A 23,252-nucleotide genomic window follows, 5' to 3' on the forward strand; every position below is an offset into this window, starting at 1 on the left:
TTTCATCAATACTTATGCACATCCTCTTGATTCTAGTAGCTCCTGCCTCCTGACCCTGCTGGAACTTTCTGCAGCCTTTCACACTGTAAACCATCACACACTCCTTTACACGCTAAAATAAAGAATTGGTTTTGAAGGCATAGTTCTTAAAAGGTTTGAATCTTACCTTATGGGCAGATCTCAGATGATCAAACTCCAAAACAGTCTCTCAACATCAATGGCAGTGGATCATGGCTCCCCTCGAGGATGTATCCTGGCTCCCACCCTATTCAATCTTTACATGGAACCGTTGGGAGAGCTACTACAATAGACTGGGATCCTCTATCACCTCTATGCTGACAACACCCAACAATACCTCAAGGTGTCCCTCTGCACACAACATTTCACTCCTCACCCTCAACTCCATCCAAGAATGGATGACGTCTCACCACCTAAAACCTAATCCCTCTAAAACCAAATTCCTTCTTATCTCAAACTCAAACCCTCTGTCATGACCTGCGTTACCAGCCGCTACCAACCCCGAGCCATGAAAACTACTCCTCCCAGAACACCCTCTCTAGCATCACGGAGCACCAAGACCAGCGAGCTTCCGGATTGGGCGGCTATATAGCCCCGCCCATACCAGGGATCGGGGCTTGACAATCGAGTCCGTTTACCGAGTTCCCCGAACGCCAGGCGGAAGGTGTTCCCCGCCGGAGGTCGGGCGTGTTTTACCCTGCAAAGACCCTTCAGTCAGCTGAGACTCCCGGAGCAAGTTACGGCCGTCACTCGTCAACGCCAGGCGGAAGGTGTGACCCCGCCGGAGGTCGGGCGTTTGTTCCAGGACTTCCCCAAACCACCCGAAAGGCTCAGGTAGGGCTCCTCGCTCGTGCGAGACCCTGTTTCTTCCTTTCCCCGACTCGACAGGGGCCCTCAGTCCTATTAGGTACTTAGAGCTTTTTCCTTACGCACACCGTCAGTTGCTGTTGGACATACTTGTATTCTCAAATGCAGCAGTGCTATTGTGCTGCGCGTTTTCACGCTGTGCACTCAACAACGTGAGAAGGCTGCTTCCTTAACTGCTGACATCAAAGTACATTAAGTGCTACCTTTTCTAGGTGGTCCAGCTCTGGTCGTGTATATTGTTTCCTTTTTATGGGCCCCTTCACAGATGGGAATAGAAGTTCGTAGTGTCTGATCTCTTGTTCAGGTAGGAAGGGGGGAGTAACTGCATATGCAAATAGGGGTGTCTGCTTCTCAGGAGAGACCTTGTTTAGTAGACTTATCTTCTGCCCTTGTTCTTTCTAGTTGGTGCGTTCCCCTCCGTCACGCCTGCAGATAAGAGACCAATCACCCGAGCCTTCACCCAGGATCACCACACAGAGCTACTCCTTGGTTTTCCCTTCTCCGCCGGGGGGACGTCTGTCCCAGAGTAGTAAACTCCTCTCTGGGGCACGACGCGCCTTCGGGAAGGTGGGAACTGTCATCTGACTCCGTCCCTGCTGCCTCCTAGTCAGGTTAGTGGTTTCCATACAGGTGAGCTCCTAACGCTGTCACGACACCCTCCACCTCCTGTACAATCATGGATGGATAATATAAACATTCTTAACTGCAAACCTAGCATAGTCGACAGTGCTAAATCCCTAGGAATCATCCTGGACAAAAGACTTAACCTCCAATGCCAAATCAACACCATGCCTAAAAATGCACACTACCAACTGCCCCGTCTTAGGGGATCAAACGTTTAATTCCTGACCAAGACCTGAAAACCCTTGTTTAATCTTTTGTTCTCTCCAGACTGGGCTAATGTAATTATCTTCTTGCCGGCCTCCCAAGATCCACCTTTCTCCTTTAAAATCCATCCATGGAGACAAAAGAAGTGACCATATCACACCCAAGTTGGTAACCCTTTCACTGGCTACCCATTGAAGCTATGTCAATATTTAAGAATGCTTGTATCACCCATAAAGGCATCCATACTTCTACCCCTTGCCACCCAGCTAACAAACTAAAAATTTCAGGTGGCTCGAGACCCTCACGTAATGCTGAAAACCTACTGCTCGAAGCTCCGAATTTCAAAAGGGAAATACTTTGGCAGAATCATTCTCAGGCAATGCGACCAGAATTTGGAACTAGCTTCCTTCAAACCTTTACACCACCACTTCTATCCAAATCTTCAATACGAACCCTAAAGCTCTTGTCTTCCAAAGACTCTTTTATCAATAATTCTTTTCGCATAGCCCCCCATCAGGCACACGCCCTCACATCCCTTGGAGTGACTGACTGTTTCATTACACTCACTACAAAGCTAGTTCGACCGCCTTCATTAACTATATAAATATGTAAAATGTACCTACGCAACCAAATGTCTCCAACTTTAGTTTCCAATTTGTAATTTGTTTTCTTTTTTTTGTGAACATGTGCTCTGACATCGCTGGGTAAAGTATTCACTATATAAATACATATAAATAAATATATTGTTTCTGAGTGTGGATGCTTACAAGCAGAACCTTCGCAAGGAGATAGCAGTCATGCCTGTTGGCCACTGGCCCTGCATTACTGGGGGCACTGTTCTCTTGTTGCAACAGGTATCACATAATTGAAAGCAGGCCTGATCTGCTCCTTCATGATGAAGCACACATTGCGACAACACTGGGTGGCACCACATTACGTGCTTCAGATAGAGACCCTACAACATTTTCGGCCCTCAGCCACACCAAAGCCTCTGACATGCCTGCTTACAGAGACTACACAACAAACTTGACATCCGCAGCTCTTACTTCCTCCAGTTGAGGTAGGTAGGCTTTCCAAGTTTCCCCTCACGAAAAGTGATTTGGTTTTGCCTTAGGGCTGTGCATAAGCTATTTAGTACCATCAAAGCTTCATACACAATTTTAATTTATTTTTTAAGTGCAGCCCTTCCAGTACCTGGTCAAACAAGCTTAGGCGCCTGGTGAGAGGATAATATGCTTTTGTGATACATGTGTCACAATAAGTATGCATTGTGAACATTCCCCTGGCTTGTTCTTTGGTTACATCAGAATTGAGATATTTTTCACAGCCTAATGTTAGAAACTTTTTAAAAGTCATCATTAAAGCTGCCATTTTGCTTTTCTCGTGTAGTCCTTCTATACCTTTTACTCTCTTCCATTAAATTTAAGATTATAGTGCATCCGTTTTTGGCAGAGCTAAATAAGTTTTAAAAAAAATAAGTATAGGGGCACAACGTTCATCTTCGGAGCAACCATAGCTGTCTAGCTTTGATTCAACCTCATGTTCTTCTAACACCCTACACCCTGTCTCTTTATCTCACTCTTGCAAGTTTTTCGGTGTGACCGGAAAGTGCTGACATCTGCAAAATCTATTGTTACCAATGTTTTAAAATATACAGAGTTGTGTTGTTTCCATTCAGAGGAGTATTCCTCTCTCACCTTAGGCAGTTGGATGTTAGGTGTATTATTCTGCTTCCTTTGGAGTGTGTGCTTTGCAGTGGATGGCAGACTATTTTACATCTCAGAATACTGAATCAGAGCACATTAAATTATATTTCTTCAAGATGCATTTTATTATGATTCAAAATGCAGGGCAAATTTATTTGCTTTGCCTATACTTTTTTTATCATTCCTGCTTTCTCCCGTGGTCACTCATTTCCTGCCTTTCTCTTCCTTCTTCTTCCTCCCTTTCCTGCCTGTCTCACTCTTGCTTTAGGTAAATGTCTGAAGATGAAAAATAAGTCCTGTTCCCTAAAATGAATGCCAATTTCCACCACGAGCAAACGCGGGCACAAATTAGGCACTGGTTTTCAAGGGTGCAGATTAGATATGCATTGACTCTAACCACTTCTGTATTCTTGTACACTGTAAACTGTTTTCACTGTGGTTTTCCTATAGTGCCAGGGTTTTTTTGTGATGCCAAGCCATGACAGGTGGTTTTGAAAAATATTCTTTCCTTGACTGAAGCCAGTGTCAGTATGTCAGTGTTATGCATTCTCAAACAGGATACTAGTCTGATCATCTGCAGCGTACCCCAAGGATTGTCCCTCAGCCCCACCCTCCTCAACTCGTACATGAGCCCCTGGTCAACACCCTAAGATCGCACGGACTTAACATCATCTCCTACACTGACGACACCCTGCTCATTCTCTCATTGTCACCCCTCCACCACCAGAGCCAACTTCCACAGATGCATAATGAACGTTGACAAATGGATGAAGGACAACTGTCTAAAGCTCAACACGGACAAGGTGGAAGTTCTCATCTTTGGGAACAACACCTTGCTGTGGAATGACGCATTATGGCCTGCTTATCTCGTCCCATCATCTGTCCAACAGACCATGCCCGCAATCTTGGCATCATCTTGGACAGTAAGCTTTTCATGAAGAAACAGGTAAAAGCAGTCTCATTGTCCTGCTTCGACACCCTACGCATGCTCCAAAAGATCTGCAAGTGGCTCCCAGTCAACTTATCCCCTTGTCACCAGTAGCTGGACTACAGGAACACAGAGTACGTAGGGATCACAGCACGCCTCCTGAAGAGACTATAGACTATACAAAACTCAGTGGCTAGACTCAACTTTGACCTCCCCGGACAAACCAACATTACAACTCACCTCAAAAAGTAACACTGGCTCCCGATTCAGAGCAGATGCTACTTCATGATGCTGACCCATGCATACCGAGCCCTGCAAAATGAGGGACTGGCGTACATCAACAAATGCATGACCTTTCATCAACCGACCAGGCACCTACAATACACCTCCCTCTTCTTTGGAGACACCCCCCAAATCTGCTGGGGCAACAGCAGAGGATGCTCTTTCTAACACCTGGCGGCCAAAGCTTGGAACAACCTTCCCCTGCACCTCAGGACACTCTATTGCTGCAGAAATTCAGGAAAGGATTCAAGACCTGACTGTTTGATTGAACAGATTACCACGAAGCAACTAGCAATCCCAAGGTCTTGAGACACTCACGGGTAATTTGGAGAGCTTTACAAATGATTGATTGATTGATGGCAGTGAATAATTTGAAGCATTTGACAAACACTGGCCGGAATGACTGCACACAGCTTACTACAATAGTCCAAATGAGAATAGGCAGCTGTTTCCATATAAAGGGCTGTTGGAATATATGCAAAGTTATTCTCATACTTTTATTTGATTTGACTTTTTAAAAAAACAGTTTCCACTTTTTATTTATCATTCACCAGATAAAGTATCGCTTCTTCGATAGTCTAGAAACTATAAACTGTCAAATCGTATTTTTGAAGAAGATATGTGAGGATTTTGAGTTTTGTAGCTGAGGGTGTGATCCAAAACAGAAGCTTAGAAGTGTTTGGGTGCTAACGTTGAGTCAATCTAAGGACTTTTGGTCTGTAGCCACCTTGTGGACCTGTTGTTTGCATTGTCGCGCTGACCTTGCTTACCTCATGTAGACTGGAGATAAGGCCAGAGGAGAAGCTGGAGAGGCCGAAGCGTTTCTCAATGGTGGTCAGGCTGCTCTTGAAGTATGCACTGTAGAGGAGCTGAGACAGCTGCAGGAGCCCGTGGCACAGCACAAAAACCTGCGAGGAGTACAGCAAGAGAAGGAATGACGCTTTGGATGGAGGCCATTGCCAAACAAAAGAAAGCACACCACGCAAAGCAATATTTTATCAGGACTGCACGTCACATCCCTTCTGTCTGCTACCATGCTGCAAATGGAAGCTAGGCTTGACATGTGTAGGTAAAATCCCTGTTTGTGGAACCTCCACCACCACCTATTACTTTTTACCTCCTTGTCCATTTTAGCGTTGACTGCCTTCGCTGTGTATTATGTTTATTTGTGTTAGTTTATTTTGATGTAATTCAGGTTTCCTACACTCAATCTATTGTCCACTTATCTCTCTTATTATGGTCGGATGAAAATTGACTGAGTTTTTACATTTACGCGAGTATGTTTCATACTTCATTACGAAGGAATTGGGTGTATATGCTGATTGTGCTTATGTTATGAATTATTACAGATGTAAGTTATTGACAAGAATTGAGTGGTGTTAGAGCCCCAGTTTTGAAAATGAAGATATACTGCAGGTGATGACTGAGACAACAGGAATACTTTTTTTCATTTGTAGATGTTTTTGAGTGCGCGGGTTTTGGTCAATATACTCCCTGCACCAAAATGATGCTGCAGTATCACTCTATAAATCACCTTTCATGTGTGGGAAGCACCCCCTTTCTCATTGGTATCTCCCTTCGCAATGCATGAGCGAAAAGTATGGACCCTCCGATTCTATCTCCACTATTCTACACTTCCCTACCATCTCCCTAGACTATTGCCTATCCGGTTTGCAAAAGACACACAATTGATGGACGGAATGCAGAACAAATCAAAACATTCTCCCCCAGTCAAGAGATCTGGGTTATCCGGTTGGGTCTTTGCCATAGCGTCACCAGCCCTCTTCTCATTAGTGACTTCCCTCTTGAATGCCGTGCCCTACAGCACCACCACCATCCTTACGGCAGGCCCTTTCCACCCCCCGCCCATTCCTATCCCAAAGCAGGCAGACATGTCATAACTTTTTGAGAGACAAAATTATATGTGGGACCATCCTAATTTTTTCCCAATTAATTTTGGAAAATATGTGGCAAGTGGCGCATTTTCAAGCAAAATGACCAGAACCTGAGATGTATTAAGCACTATCTAAGGTAGGTTATATTTTAATTCATTTAGGAGGTAAAATGTTGTTTTGTGCGTAAGTGATCTTTAAGTTATTTTCATTAACACAGAACTCTCAAAGTGGCCCAAGCCAGTTCTGGTTTTCACTTTGCATTCTGGTACTGGTAATTGGGAAAACAACAAGTACCAGAATGAAAATTAAATAAACAGGACTTCATGATCTATGCACACCTGCCATGTGGCAACATGGGAACTGTGTTAATTTACTCCCTTAGGAGCCATACAGTGGAATTCCTTGCTGTCATGAGCATGAACATTGATCTGTCTTCTCATTACTACAAATAGTTTAATTTTCTTAAGGTAGGATTTCTAAGAGATAATGTCTGCCTTTGATAGAAATACTCACACTCAATGAGAGAAACTGCAGGACACATACCAGTGCGTTGTCAGTCATTTGAAAACTGTTTCCAATGTTTGAGTTTCTATAACATTTCTGTTCTGTTGGATAATGGTAACATTTTTATGCTTCCAAGGCTTCCTCCTGGAAGAGGAATGTCCGGAAAGTCCTGCTGTGTGGCAGGCTCTCTGTTCTTGCCACGCCTTCGCCCTTCCTGAAACACTTCAACTGTCTCAGGGATCTGAGAGTCACTTTCCAGAGTTGAGATGTTGGGGACTGCGATTCCGCAGAGGTAGCCATACCTGCAGTTCATTGGTCGGGTTTGATGTGTGCGACTGATTATCTCCTATACATTTTCCTCTGAGGTTGTAGAGGAATCCCTTAATTTTTCATTTTTTGCTGCACCTCTTTTTTCTATCTCTCCTCCTCTCATCTCATTACTTTCCACTTTTAAAATAAACATTTCTCCAAGTGTCTAGCCTAAGGAAATATTGGGGCAAATTTACCACCATTTTGCCTCGGCTTTGCATCACAAAAGTGTTACAAATGGGCACAAAATGTTTATTTGGAATTTACTTTCCAGCACATTTTTTATGCTGGAAAGTTGTCTGAAAGTATTACTTTGTGCCAGGAAGGAGTTCCATGGGTGGTACATGGGCGTCCCTATACAACCATCCATGTTTTTTGATGCAAAACCCTATCTACTAACATTATTGGGCAGGGTTCTTTGTCAAAAAATAATGCCTCTCTGTTGACGTTAACATAGAGAAATGCTTTTATTTCCCAAACATTTCCGATTTTGCATGTGTGCTGCCTTGTACAGCACACATCCAAAGCGGCATTCAGTTTAAAGTGTGTCTAGACATTGAATTTTGATTGGAGGAGTATCCTACCAGTACATAAAACCTATGCTAGATATGATGCATAATCTTTTGCACTTTGGTGCAAAGATCTGTGTGTGCTTTTGCTAGGTGGAGAGGACAGCACCATACCTTAGAACGCCATATGGCTTTCACCTGCTCTCCCGCTTATGCTACACAGTGCAGCAACTTTGAGTGCTGAGTTGCGTGACAACTTTGAAAATGTACCCCATTGTCACTGCCTGTCTCTTCACGCAAGATGTCGCCCACATTCTCTCACACTCTTTAGCACTCACGCGGTCACCCCACTATCAGTCCTCCTCAAAGAGGTGAAAATAAAGTACAGCCAAAGGTATGGTAAAAGTTCATCCCGGTGCTACGAATTGAATCAAGTTGATCTGAATTGATAAGTGAGTTTGGTTTTCACTGGATCAAACTGATTCAAACAAGCATTCAAGCCAATGTGTCAAATCAGGCTTTCCGATGCTTGATGTCAATGAGAATCTACGAGTCACAGGAGTCACTCAAAATGTTTCAAACCATAATTTTAATGGTTCAAACCTTGGCTGAATCTAGGCATTTCACGGATTCGCCTGGCCGTTCACAACTCTTCATGATCTTGCTTGAGAATCTACAAGCAGTATCAGCAGCTCCAATGACATCTTTATGGCTTTCATCTGCCAGCTGATGGCCCGCAGTAATGAAATAAGGAACTTTGGGTCAGATTTTTAAAAAATCAAGCAATGCAGCGCCAAAGAGGCTGCGCTGCGTTGCGTGAAAGGGAGGGAGCAGGAGAGCACCATATCTAAAAAGATATGGCTCTCTCCTCCACTTTCCCCAGTACTAGTGCTTATTTCAGCTGCCGTGCGCCACGCACATCTTAGCGCCATAGCGATAGGGCGTGTGCCTAGTCTCACATAGGTTTTGTACAGGAAGGGTACCCTTCCTGTACAATTACCATGCCTAGACAAGTTTAAAAGATTTTCCCAGTTTGTATGTTTGCTGCACAGTGCAGCATGCATGCAAAGTCAGAAAAGAAAGGAGAAAAAAAAACATTTCTTCTGTTAGCACCTACTTTGAAGTGGTGTTAACTTTTGGCACAAGACCCTGTCTACAATAATTTGTAGATAGGGCTTTGCATCAAAAGGTATGGGTGGTTGCATAGGAACGCCCATGTAACATTGATGTAACACCCCCTTAGCACTAAGTAACGCAAAGCATGCTTCGTGCTGGTTTGGGATATTTTAAGGGTGCTTTCCAGTGCAAAACAAGTTTTACGCTGGAAAGAAAATCCCCCCCCAAAAAAATTTGGGCTGGTTAGTGTCACTTTTGTGATGCAAAACCAGCGCAAAATGTTTGAAAATCTACCCGTCTGTACCCTGGGGAATTAAACTATGAAGGCATTACCTATTAGAGCTCAGCTGGTGTAGATACTGGATTCTTAAAAGGGAGTGTCACGCATTGTAAAAAAAATGCTCTTACAGTTGATGGTTGGTTCATAACGTGAAAAGCCTTGAGACAGTCAGAAAATAGAGAGAACTCACAAAAATGGAACCGCAGGACTGCATGACAAAGCAAAACCAAAGTCCATTTGGTATATCGCTATTTTTATCTCAGAAATATTTTTGAGGTATATCAATGTTTTTTTCTATTCCATGAGCATTCTTACAGCAGCAAATGTTAAGAGGATTTTAAACTCGAACATTTATGGCCAATCATCATTCCTTTTCTGTGGATGCCATCATCCAATAGAGTTAGAAAGGAGAGTTTTGACCCCATGATTTATTTGTCAAGAATCTGCTTGTAGTCTGAAGAGAAAAAATAATTTTGTGGGATAAAGGGAGTAACACACCGGTCTGTTTCAACTGTCTGGCAATACCTCTCAAGTCGCTTTCTTTTCACGTGATTTGCCCAGTGCTACCAAGGCATATGAGTACTGGGGAATTTGGTTTTGTTGTGTGAACCCTGTTCTGGGGCATGCCATGGTATTTCCATGCTTCAAGAGAAAGGCATCCGTTGAAGTAAAGACCGTGTGTGAGCAGATTATTGTCCTGTATTTCCTGCGTTTCAACACTACCTTAAGCACATTTTCAGTAAGTCGGATAACTTTTAAACAGTGTTTTTAGACAATTATAGGCTGTTTTCTATTATCCAAGAAACTTAGGTTTCAGAGTAAACATAGGGAAGTCACACCACTCATTTTCTGATGCAAGAGAGATCCATAAAAAGGCAGAATGCTACTTATTTTGAATGTGTCTCTCAATGCATTTGGGGTAGAAGGAGAGCCCACAGCATCTCATATTATCAAGACAGACACGTGAAAACATCTATGTATGGGTGATATTCAAGTTCATTCTCTTGAGTGTGAATCCTAGACTTGGTGACAGGTCACCTGGTGGATAGTTTCTTGGCCTCGGAATAGCTCCCTGGGTCCTTGCGGGTAAGAGAAAGGAAATCTAATTTAACACTGCTAAATTGGGTGATAATGGGCACTACTGTGATCTACTTGTGCATGTGGAATAGTTTGACACTTTATTTCTATCTGCTTTTCTTGATTAAGGGTAATTGTGGGTGGGGGGATTGAAGTTATAGTTTTATTGTACTACTTTTAGTACACTTAAGATATGTATGAAATATACAGTGGTTGGGATATGGTTGAATGCTTGTGGATGCATGTCATGTGAGATATAATGATATCACTTTTAATCTGTGAATTATAGTTATATGGGTATTTCTCTGTTTTAACCTATATTTTAATCTATTTTTTAAAAGTATCTGTGTAGCTTGTTAAAGCAAATTACTGTATATGTAGTGCACATCATTTATGTTCTATATTATATGCCTGCAATATTGCACTATGGTCTATTTAATTAAAGTAATAAAAAAAGATTTAAACTAAATAATTAGTGACAGGTCAGAGGTCATGTACTGCTATTGGTGTAGGAGGACTCTGGTAAAATCCTCGCTAGTGTCATTACAGCTGTGAAACATGCTTCGGCCAAACCATACTTGAGCAGTAAAAGGTGACGCCGCCTCTAAAACTAGACATCAGTCTGTCCATCTCAAAGCTTATACAGAGGTCCTACAGCCTCCTAGAGGGTATTTGAATTATATTGATGTTTCTTTTTCTTCTAGGTTTGAGAAAAAGAATAACATTTGAAAAAAGAACTGAAAATCTTTGGATGAAAAGAACCCCAACAGAGACCATCCCTATTGATTCACTAATGCAGGAGTTTCAATTCATGTGCTACTCATTTATGAGGGTATTCTTACCCATAGAATGTCTACCACTGGTGTTCCAAGGGCACGCTCACATAACAGAACATGACAGGATATGGTGGATGGTCTGGTGGGGCTCAAGAAAGACGTACTGTCCCTTCTTACCTCTCTTCGGAAGGGCAGCTGTCTTCAGTGACTGGATCACAAGAATCAAAAACTTGAGGTGATATTCAGTAATTCATGTGTATCCCCTTGTTTATTATCGCTTTAGTTTTTTTTGGTAATAAACTTTTTATTGTTTTCCAACACACAACATGGTATCAGCACATGACATTGGACATGACTTATGGAGATCACATTGAGTAGTACACCACCCCATTCGGCAGTTCCACTTGGTATCCACATTGAAAAAATATCACTATTACGCATCCCATGGGAAATGTCCAGCTCCAATAAGTTGTAAACATGACACTTTGTTTTTTGAATGAAAAGCTTTGTCCTAAGACGTCATCACTTGCTTCAAAAGAAGGCAAAAATATGGAAATACCACTCCCCCGCCAGCCCCCGGATATGCCTCTGGCTAGATGTGATACACAAATCACTATGCTCCTGGCTAGTTGTGCTACACAAATGTTACACTGTATTGTCTTCCTCTTAAACCTTCTTTATTCAGAGCATTATACGCAAAGGGACTACTTGGGTCTGTGTGTCAGGAGTTAGCAAATAAATTAGAAGATTGGGTGACCTTCTAGTGGTCGCCCACAATCAATATTTTCCTTTCGATTTTGACCCAGAAGGAGAAGCCAGAGCATGGTCCAGGGAGCTCTCAGGTTGACAGCTCACTAATCAGTTGCATTCTGAATATTGATTAGCAGTGCGTGTAGGCCTGTGCCTCAACACACAGTGCACATGTCTGTGTGCATCTGTGCCTGCTTGTGTCTATGAAAAGTGCAAGATGAATCACACGCCGTCACCTGAGAAAACTGAACTGTGTGAAGCGATTTGTCATAACACGATGTACTCGCAGAGGAAGGGTTGGGATCTGAGTTTATAGTAGTGTGTAAGTGAAACAGATATGTGTCAGACCACAATTGGGGAGCCACGAGATGTAGAGGCTACTGGGCCTCAACCATGTGGGTTGAGGTCATTTGTCACGGATGTTCTGTGGCCCATCCTGCTGTGGCTTTGCAAATGGGACAAGTACAACCCTTCTGCACTTTACTCTCAGGGTAAGCAGTTAAAGGTTTCTCAGGGAGGTAGTGTGTTGGTGCTCAATCTCAAAGCTCAACAATCAACCAACAGACACAATGAAATTAATGGCCAGTCCAATGCTTAAGTTTGCAAGAAAGAAAAGTACTTTAATCACATAGTTGCACTAAATACTTCATACTTCAATACTCGTATACAAGATAGTCTCTGTGGTAGCTATCCGTTGCAAGCACTGCACCCACCATGCTCTCTTTCTGTTTCCAGGCTTTCTCCCTGGTTATGGGTTCCCACTTTCTTATCAGGAGTAGCGTGTATTAGGATCAGATGCAGTTCGATTAGACACAATATATCTCAAGTCTTACAACTTGTGGTACTCAAGAGTCCTCAGGTCTTTTCAGATCCATCTTACACTCTGGCAGCACTCCCATGCAATAGCGAGAGCTGCCGCGCACCAGCAGTCTCTGTGGAGATCCTTAGCACAGGTGCAGGGCTGCGTTTGGCAGCACACCCGGGAGGCTTTCATTTGTGGTGGCAACAGCTTGGATGGAGCGTTCCCACTGTGATGGGGGCAATTGCTTGTCTGACAAACAGCAGTCAAAGTCCTAATATAGAATAGTGAGCTATTAACTTTCATCCTAGAACTGCATACACACTGCAAAGTATACATTATTAGAACATTGATTAATTTAGAAAAAAGGGTTAATTTGGCTAGAAATCGATTCTTATTATTAAAGAAAACTCCCAACTATGCTGTTTCTTTTTCGACTCTGAGTTTGTGCTTCTCCACACCAAGCACTCCTAAACTATACTGCCTACCAGTATGGATGACATGTGACTCCTACACTTTTAGTCCTTTGGCTTATGTAACATTTCCTATACACTGATTTACACACGTATGATTGATTGTCTCTGTGTAATGTGTGTGTGATGCAAAGTTCTCGGACACCATACACTGGTATGAGTGGCGCTATATAACTAATTCAACGCATATGAGAGTGTGGTTATGGAGACTGTTAAAGGGTGCTAGTGAGAGAATCTGTGGTGGAGGTGGTCATTGGGGGGGCGCCAACAAACATTGTCGCACAGGGCGCCACCAGCACTAAAGCCGACCCTGAGTGCAGTCCGAGGGAGTCCCTTCATAACTGTCAGTTGTAGCCCACTCCTGGGTTTACTGAACTGCAGCTGTAGCCCTGACTGGGCCTTTAACACTTCAGTAGATGTAGCCCCACATGGGCCTTAGGCACATTGGCAGATGCAGCCCAGCGTGGGCCTTCAGCAATTCGGCAGATGCAGCCCTGCATGGGCATTTAACAGTTTGGCAGATGGGGTCAGCACGTGCCTCGAGCTATTCAGTAGATACATCCCGCAAGGCCTCTGGTGGTCACAATTAGAGCCCTAACCAAGCCTTTAGCAATCACAGAATCAAGGGGTCATGGTTCCTGCCCAGAACAAAAGGGAGAATCTGGGGGAGCCTCAGATCCTAGGGTCCTCCAAGACACTCTCATTTAGTCTGCTACTTCTGGGCGTCACACAGACCACAGAAATGCTCTAGGCATTGCTCCTGTCTAGCAGTCTCTCATCCTGTAGGGCTAGAAAGATTCCTTCCCTCTCTAGAAAGGAGGAAGGCTTCTAAGCAATTCAGGACAGGGACACAGCTCCTCCAGCAGGAGTTCCAGACCAGTCAGGTTGTCTGTCAGGTAGACACCATCTCTGGGTGCACTTCAGTCCTTTGAGTACTCTGCGGAGTACTCACTTCAAATATCGTAGACGACTTGAAAGTAGAATAAAGTTGGGTGATTTGTGTCTCACTTTTGTACACAACTTACAGACAGGAGATGTGGATTCGCTGTTTCAAACTGTTGAACCAGTTTGGGGTGGTTCTTCTTGCAAGCGCCCTTTGCAGATTGTTCTCCATGGACAGCCTTTGTATAGAGGGCTTCTTCTCACAGCAATTTTGTCTCCATTCTGAAGCACCCAAAGCAGAGGCACAAAGAGATGCAAGATTTCTGCACCCGGCTGTCTTCAGCCAAGCTGGAATAATCAGGGAAAGACAAATGGCAGGCTTCACCCAAAGGCTTCTTCACTTTTAACAAAAGAGTCTATTGTCCCACTCCTCACCCCTATCATCTACCAAATGTGAGTTTTTTTGAAAGATTAATCAGCACCTCCTTGCTAACCAAAAGGTCTTGTAACATATCTAGAACAGCCAAGCCTCACCCTCCTCTCAAGTCAGTGCTTACGTTACCTCGTTCCAGCTATAGAAATGCAAGCAATCAACTTCCACTCCCTGGGAGTGCAGTCCTCGCCTTCCATCATGTGCAAAAACAGCCAGGAGCACCTAAAATGGATAACACTTGTCTCTACTACTCTGGCTACACTGAGCACAGACACAACACGCCTAAACATGCACTCATGATGTTAGCAAAAGACACTGGGCAAGTGCAAGCAAGTGTAACTTTACACAGTTAAGCTGGTAGACCTCAACTCCAGTGGCCCCCAAAAAAGGCCTGGTTACGCCATTGCTTCTTGAAACATGGTATGCTACTACCACCTCTTTATGTTCTAAACCCTCGACCGGGACAGTAGTCCTTTGTCACAAATCCATGACCTGTCGTAGTATGGGACGGGCCAGGGCCTCTGGAGCATGCTTAGAAGCGCGTGATGCCATGGCCACACATAAAACGTCAGGATACTTGCGGTCGAGCACTCAAAATTGAAGAACCCACACGTTTTCCATGCAGGGGAAATTCCCGTCCCAACAATGTGTCTTTCATAGCAGGATGGAAGTCCAGTTGTGTGGTGGGGTGGGTACATATGTCTATGTGCATCTGTTTGCCCATATAGATTGTGTGCAAATGCTCTCTATAACAACGGCAAGCCACGTGAGGACATATTTGATGGGCAACAAGGTGATTCTGTGGCAAAGATGAGCTCCGTTAGAGTAGGAGGGAGTGTTAGGCAAACGTTCTCTATATGACAGGGTTACACTGAATATAGTAAGCTAAAGTATTTTTGTTGATTTTTGGAATAACGAGAGAAGTTTATATATTTATTTATGGGATGTTGTGGACTAATACATGTTTCCTCATGGAGTCTTCAACCCACTTTTTGCCAATCAGACAATGCCAAGATGGTCTTGGGTTTGCGGTCTGTTAACTTGGTTCTAGTCTGATTGACTACATATCCAGGGCATGGCAATGTGGACATGTAGCCTTTGGAAAGGATAGGGTCTCCAAGGCTCACATGGCTGAATTCATATACGGATTGGACTTTAACGCATGATCGCCTTCAGAGATTTTCTCAATCAATAGCGCTAGAAGTTACTAGCCTTAGTGAATATGGAAACTATACTTCTGTTATTTGTCGAGATGGAAATGTCTAGTAAGAACAGGTATGGGGGCGCTGGGCAGACTTAAGAAGACCGAGCGGGGGTTGATGAGCTGCAAATGCTTCACCCACCTTTCTACCTGCAACCCCTGCACAGTGACATGATGCACAACCATGCAGACTCCCCAAGGTTTAGAGAGGGGGCTCTATAACTTTACTGAAACAGGCTGCAGCACAGATATACAAAGGTCTCTCTGCCTGAGAGGTGGTTTTCACAGGGAAGCTCCCCTTACACTGCTGGTGCTGCTGGACTAGGGTAATATCCGTGTCTCTTCTTCTGACCAGCTAAACTAGTAATCTTTTAAAAGTAAGCATACCTTAACCATTGCTAGATTGGGTAACTGGGTCTTGAAGGAGAACATCATTAAAAAACATAAATGGCCCAAAAACAAGTAGCACCGCGCCAAAAGTACCAGGTGCAGAATCACTAATTCCAGCCTTTATGTACATCACTTTCCCACCCATTTAAACGCCTTTGTTCCCAGAATAGGGAACAACCATTCAGAAAGACCTGGAATTGCTAGGACCTTTTCAGCACGGCTATCCCCAATTCCAATGACAGGTTTGTTTCCTACCTGCAACGATAAGGCGGTAAATGAGAGTGTGTGTGTGTGTGGGGGGGGGGGGGACTTTGCAGGTTGCAGTGTGAGGGTCAGGCGGTGAGAAGCTTGTCAAGAGCAGGGCAGCCTGTGCGCTGGTCTAGGGGAAGCGTTGAACCTCTCTCTGTTGTGTAAGAGTGTGGGTTGTGAGGATGGAAGTTCGAGCTTGTGCCTTCAGACGTGACTCGTGTGTGTAACTTTACCGGAAGCATGTCTGCACTTGGAAAAACTGGGCCCGTTGTGTCCACGCCCAGTAGTCCCAGGTGCAGGAACACCATGGCAGTTGTGATCGGGCCGAGTGGGGGTACCCCCGGCCAGATTTTTAATCAGCTCCGCAATGGCTTCTGGTTATATTCACAAATCCAGCCACGACTCCGCAGGTCGTAAGACACAGAGCAGCCGCAGCAGCACTCTGTCAAGGCATCCGCTGAACCCCCGTATTGAAGACTCGAAGCAATGCTGATGCTGCTGTCATGGAGCCGCAGTCAGTCAGCATCCGGGACCAATGAGGGCCTGGAGCAGGGGCAGACACAAGGGCTGTTAGGTGAGGCAGGAATGCCCGACTTAGAATGGGCAATGGAATGATGATAGTCACCAGCGCGCGAGGCAGACAGGAGCACAAATCAAGCTACAGCGGAGAGCTGCACTTGGGTCCCAGCGGCTGATCCAATATGGCTTCCTAATACCTACACCGAGGCCTAACTCGCCTCTCTCCCTCCAGTAAGGTGAAAGCCTTACTCGTGACTACAGACCTTCTGGCACACCAGTGGGTCATAGAGAAGGACGTGATGAACGGCGCCGAACTGCCCTTTTACTGCAACGGGCATTCCCCAGTGGGCAGGAGCCCTTGGGCCACGTTTCTGAGGGGAGAGGCTGATGCTGGCACCTCTGAGACTCTCTCCTGCACCCCAGGTTAACTGGAGCTGGAATGAGGGCCTTGGGAGAGATGGAGGAAAGAGAAAGAGAGAAAAGCCAAATAAAGAGCGAGAGAGATGAAGGGAGCAGGGCTGGTTTAATTTTTCTTGCAAGGGCTGCTTTTGTTTCCCAGTCCAGCCCTGGTAATGAACATAGAAACAAGCGCCCTTTTGATTTCTATCTATAACATGTTATTTATTTATTTTTTCTCTGCATCAAAACAGCACCGGTGAGGAGGGCGGAATAGGACAATGGTCTCTCTTTGTGGAAGTTGAAAGGAAGGGAAGTTCTTGCCCAACTCAGGAAATCAACGACCGCCTGCAGAGTTCTGAACTTCAGATGCTCGAGAGATCAAAAGGAGGTGCTTGTAGCTGCCTTTTTAGGGCCGAAACCGTTTGTAGTATTATACAGATACTTAATAATGCGAGAAAGCGAAGCTCGGGAATTGAAACACCCAGCACTGGGCGGATCAGCTCCACGGATTCTCTCTTGCTGGTGTTGCAGCAGAGGCTGAGAGTGGTTGAGTGGTGTGTACCAGTCGCATGGAATTGGTTCCTCTTCCCACTTGGCTGTTGTACCTACAGTGCTTGCGTTGTAATATAAGTTAAACTCATGGGTCAAAAGGTTTTCTTAGTAACCGAGTGCCAGGGTTGTCAAGTATTCGCTGCCTAGTATTGATTTCTCTTCATGCCTTTTTCTTCCACTGCCCTACACCTCCTGTCTCTTTATCGCACTTTTTATCTCTTCATTCTCACATGGCAACTGTTTTCTTGTCTTTCTTTTCCTCCTTCAATCACCCTATTCTGTCCTCCGCTATCTTGCTCTGGGGCTCAGATTTTATTGTTACACTTACATTCAACAAATGGAACAGTATTTAAAAAAACAAGGAAATATAATGTCCACATGACTTCACATTGATGTAGATATAATATTAAGCAAAGGAAAGTTAACATAAAGGCATTTTTCGTATAGAAAATTGGGAGTCTCCTTAAATTGGAAGTCTTGACGTGTACGAGACATTTTAGAGTTACAACCTGTCAGCACTTTTCACATCAAAAGGGCCACCCGATTGATGGATGATTGGTGGATCGGGCTTTGTGTGAGTCATTAAAGATGAGAGCCCTAAACATAAATCATTGAAACCCAGAGAAATCAAAAAGGAAAATACACACAGGAGGATCCACATGAGACAAGGTTCAAACTACAAACTATTAAGGTTTATATTACCATTTAAAAATCAACACAGAAGACAAAAGGCAATAGTTAGTCAATCATTCAAGGCAAAATGCAATGGCTAGTAAATTAATTCAAAATATTGACAATGCAAATATATGTAAAATATCAATGGTAGAGGAAACTAAACCCAAATCTAATCAATAGCTAGAACACTTTGTGGTCTAGCACAAGGCAAATGAGAGCAAATTGCCTTCACGATCGCTCATTAAGGCATGCGAGTATTGATTGATAAACAGACTAACATGGAATCTGCTCTCTAAGAAGGCGAGAGAAAGATCTGGCTTGTTTCCCAAATGAAGAGTTTTCTTACACTTTTAAACAGAGAAGCTGTACAGTCACTGTGGTATGATAAATAAAGTTACATTAAGCTATCCAATACTAAAACAGAAAACACATTAGATGGTCTAATGACTTTCACTTTACTTCTATTGAGTAATCCTGTAATATGCCCTACTGCAGAAAAAAGCACATAAAAAAATATAAACAACATCTTGGTTCGGACTTAGGAAGTGACCTTCAATTGAATACTGTTGTAAATCCGTCCTCTCCAGCAATATCATAAATAGAAAATAATACATTTTAATAATTTTATATTGCGAGCAAGATCGTTGACCTAACTGAATTTCATACAATTAATCAAGTAATGAATGGAGTATTTCAGGCTTATCGATGAACAGGGATAGAGAAAACAAGATAGCTAGTTGACTTGTATAAACAGGCTGTAGGTTTGTGGCAGAAGATAGGCTTAGGTTAATTAGCAGAACACACAACCAGGAGCTCTGCTTATCCCACTCTCTCCAACTCACAACCCAGCCGCACAATGCAACCCCATAATTCCATGACCTCATCTCTAAGTAGAGCAGAGCATGGAGGACGTGGGGCACACAGCACTTACAATTGTATTTCCATGACACACTAAAAAAACAACAGTGTGTGCTGTTCTTTTCATGCTTTTCAGTGTAACATGTTTTAATTCACATAAAATTATGAAGTTAGATATTGCTCTTCCGAGTAACAGAGTCTAGTAAATAAAAATACAAACTGTGGAATACAATATCGGTGGAATTCCATTGTGAGCTACCAGGTAAGTGTTCCTTTGTACAAGTTGTGTACATGTGGGCATGACAGATAGATGGTACAAATAGCCCCTGCTGGCCGACACAGGTGAGCTGCTGACACGCTTAGCTAAAGTCTCATACCTATGGTGTGCTACGCCCACACACTGAGTCCCTTTTTTGGCACTTCTTCTGTTTTCTATAACTCAGCTGCACCAGTTGAAGAAAATCACACACACTCCTCGCCATGTGGACAAGGTCCAAATCTAAATGTAGCTTTTCTGTTTACGAGTCATTCCCAAAGCCCGTTTTTGGCTGAAACACATCAGAGGAAGGGCTGCCAGGGATCTATTCATGTGACTAAGAGCATCCTTAAAACTGCTGGCAGAGCAGCTGGAGGCAAAGAGTTGTAAAAACCAATGACAAAAGTAATGAGGGCTATATTTACGTCTTAGGAATGCGTGAGGACGGCGCATGAGCCGAACTTAAGCAGAGAACACAATGAGAAGACATCCATGAAGCAAAAAAAATGGCTATTTCTAGCACTAACATCTTTTTTTAAATACTATTTTATATACCCATAGCTATTATCTCTCTGTCCTGGCATGTTCGACACCACTCCTTCTATGTAATTATTGCCGTCTAGCCTTGGTACTTTATAAGGTTTAAAGTGTAATTTTATTTTCACTGACGTTATGACAGAATTGCCTAATTTGGAATGGTGTTGGTGGTGATCTGCTTAGGGGCCACTGTCGCTCAAAAAATGGGCACACACACACTGGTCTTGTGCTTTACTAAGTGACCACGCCTTATGATGTGCTTGCCTTTTATTTTGCCCACAACCTCGGGACACCAGACTGTACTCTTGTCTGGACGCCCCGGGGGACTATTCCAAAGTAGGTTAAAGTCACACACCTAAGAAACCCTCTCCATATTGTATCCTGAATGGGTGGGTCCTAGTGACCCACAACACTACAGCCCTCCCCTATTTAGGAGTAAACAAAAACTCAAACATGTATATTTTAAAACGCTTATCAATGCCCAAAGACAAAACCCTAGTCCACTTCACTGAGACGAGAGAAAATTTGGCAGTGGTTATTCCAACATGAAGTTCTTAAGTCACTGTGATGGGGCCGGATTGACTCAGAGGTGATATCCCTCCACATCCCCTCGCTGGGTCACACACGGGGAAATGGGGCTACCAGAAGAGGGTGATCCTGACAAGGGCTTGGTGCTTGAAGGTAAAACAGTAGAACACCTTCTGACAATGGTCACCCTTGCTGCCGGCATCATACTGTTACGCGGCCTTTACCTCAGTGGGCGAGTTCAACTCTTCTTCCAGACCACCCCCCCAACAGATCCGGCTCAGGCAGGTTCGATTTTGTTATAAATCTGGGCAAAAAGAGAGGTTTGTTGGAAAGAGACCGCATATGTTTGCGGCCACTTCTGGAAATCTGTTCACTCAACCTACAAGATGTATCATGCATGGTGTATATTTTTTATCACATGCTTCCCAGATTTATAACAAAATCGAACCTATGTATTTCCAAATATACACATATTTAATGTGGCAACATTCAGGATTTTAACAGATGAATAATCCTTATGCAAATTAAAGACTAATCTAGGAAGTCTTGGCTTCATATTATAAACTGAATATTACTAATTGGTATGTGAATTACTAAATGTTCCCTATAGGATTATTCTGTTGAAAAATGTTATTTTGCATACCTTATACATGAATAATTATGATTACTTGATTTCTAAATGCAATATAGAAATTGATGTGTCAAATTTAAATATGTAGATAGATGAAGGTAAATAAAATGAAATGTTTTAAATTATGAAATGATGTAAATAATAGATATGAATTGATGCAATTGCTCAATCTTTGAACAATATATAAATTATGTTTATTTCGATTTTCATGTTCCATTAATAGGGACAAAGCTTTTGAGTAGGATTTTGTTTTTTATATGTAAATACATTATTTTGAAAGTAATAATCACGGGTGTTATAATTAATTTATGTAAATGTTCAATACCATGTTTCAATAGGGGTCATCCATATAGTACACTATAATCCTGAAGATGGTCTCATGGACGATTGCATGAGAGACCGAAACGTCGACCTAAAACACTTTTTTAAAAATCAACATATATAAGGAAAAGTGTTTACAAATGGGATACTGTAGGATCATTGAATTGTTATCAAACTTCCACTTGTTACATTTTATGTGTATATTCACAGTACCCTTTATACATTCTTTGAAAAATATAAAATTATTTTTTATATACACCTGTGTTTGTATATTTTTTGATCATATTTCTTATTTCTATTTAGAATTGATTTACATTTTCCAAACAAAATTTTAAAAATTAATTTACTAATAAGCAATTGATGACAGCTTATATCAGAATGAGAGTTTGAAATGTCATGACTGTGTATTATAAACAAATCCCTTGACGGCACCTTTACCCGTTTATCTAATTTTGCCCAGGCCCTCAAGGGTAGATTGGGTTTCCCATTTTATTTAAATAAATTCACTAAGTACAGGGCTTTCAGCGTCAGCTTGGCATCTCCAGTCCAGCAGGCCGAGTGATTGTGTGTCACCTTCCAGTCACTGGCTCGTACAGCTTTGATGGTCAGTTGAGGAAGTCATCTTGTTCGTTGACTGCCACAATGTCGAACAGGGACATAGGTAATGGCTTAGACCTTTCCACCAGCAAACAAACATACTCTTCTGTGTCCTGCGCCTCGTTAGCTTCTGATGGAGTGGCATGCTATGACAGAAAATTGACTGGGTTTCGGGTGACTAGTCTATATATAATCAGGAAGTTGCATTCTTGCAACTGCAAAATCCTACTTATCATTGGTGCACTCCAGTGTCGCTCTTCCTTGCTGCCTCCTGTTTCGTTCCTGCAGCCAACACCTCACTTCCGTTACAGGCTGAGGCGCACCGGTAAAGCACGATGTAAGTACACTTGTTTAATTCATGTTCCTTCCTGCGTACTTTTTTTTGCTTTCTAGGAAACCCGTTTCACGGTGCTAACAATGCTTGTTCTGCTTGGTGGTGGGAATGTTCGTTTCGTGCCTTTTAAGAGCATGAACGTTTGTGTAAAGTTAAGGGGGACACCAGTATTCATCTTAGTCTTTTGAGCAATTGCATGCAGTTGGAAGATTATTTTTGAAATATCGGACTGGATCGTATATTTTCCTACTTTCGCGTTGAGTGTTAAATTCGAAATTAAGTGTGTTTTTCCACCTCTCGTACGCATATTTTCTTTTGTTATATGAAAGAGGAGCGTGGGAGAGAAGTGCAAGGCACATGCTCAGTAGCTTTTCCCTGGGCCGTGTGCACTACTCACTGCAAGTCTCCCTTACTTGACAACCCCATTCACAGTGGGGGGGGGGTCGGTCTGGGGTCAGTAGTCTGTCTTTTTCTACGTTCTGCTGTCGAGAGTAGGTGCATGGACCAAAATGTCATCACTCATGCTGAGGATGCCTTGGAGGCCCACCAAGACGTCTCTTAAGATGTTTTGGAAAACTTCAGCTGCACTCAAGATGCCAAAATTCAGCTTGGTATACCTACGAAGTATGACAAAGTCAAGAAGGTAGTTATGAATGGAGAATCTGGATGGAGGCAAGTCTGGTGGTACCCCGAGCGTAGATCCATCTTAGAAAACCATTACGAACCTACGAGTTCCCCAATTATATAATCTATCGTTGGCATCAGGTGGAGTT

At 43.1% G+C, this 23,252-nt stretch overlaps 1 protein-coding gene across 2 annotated transcripts in view; it reads right to left on the reverse strand.

Annotated features, from left to right (window-relative positions):
• Positions 1-23,252, reverse strand: part of SLCO2A1 (solute carrier organic anion transporter family member 2A1) — a 530,482-nt gene that overhangs the window by 293,861 nt on the left and 213,369 nt on the right. For both annotated transcript variants that reach the window (XM_085634233.1, XM_085634232.1), the window contains exon 2: positions 5,400-5,537. In XM_085634233.1, the coding sequence (XP_085490359.1) occupies positions 5,400-5,537 (138 nt within the window). The remainder of the gene's footprint in view (positions 1-5,399; positions 5,538-23,252) is intronic.

The sequence above is a fragment of the Triturus cristatus genome, chromosome 11 (genome assembly GCF_964204655.1).
Source record: "Triturus cristatus chromosome 11, aTriCri1.1, whole genome shotgun sequence".
In the NCBI taxonomy this organism is placed as follows: domain Eukaryota; kingdom Metazoa; phylum Chordata; class Amphibia; order Caudata; family Salamandridae; genus Triturus; species Triturus cristatus.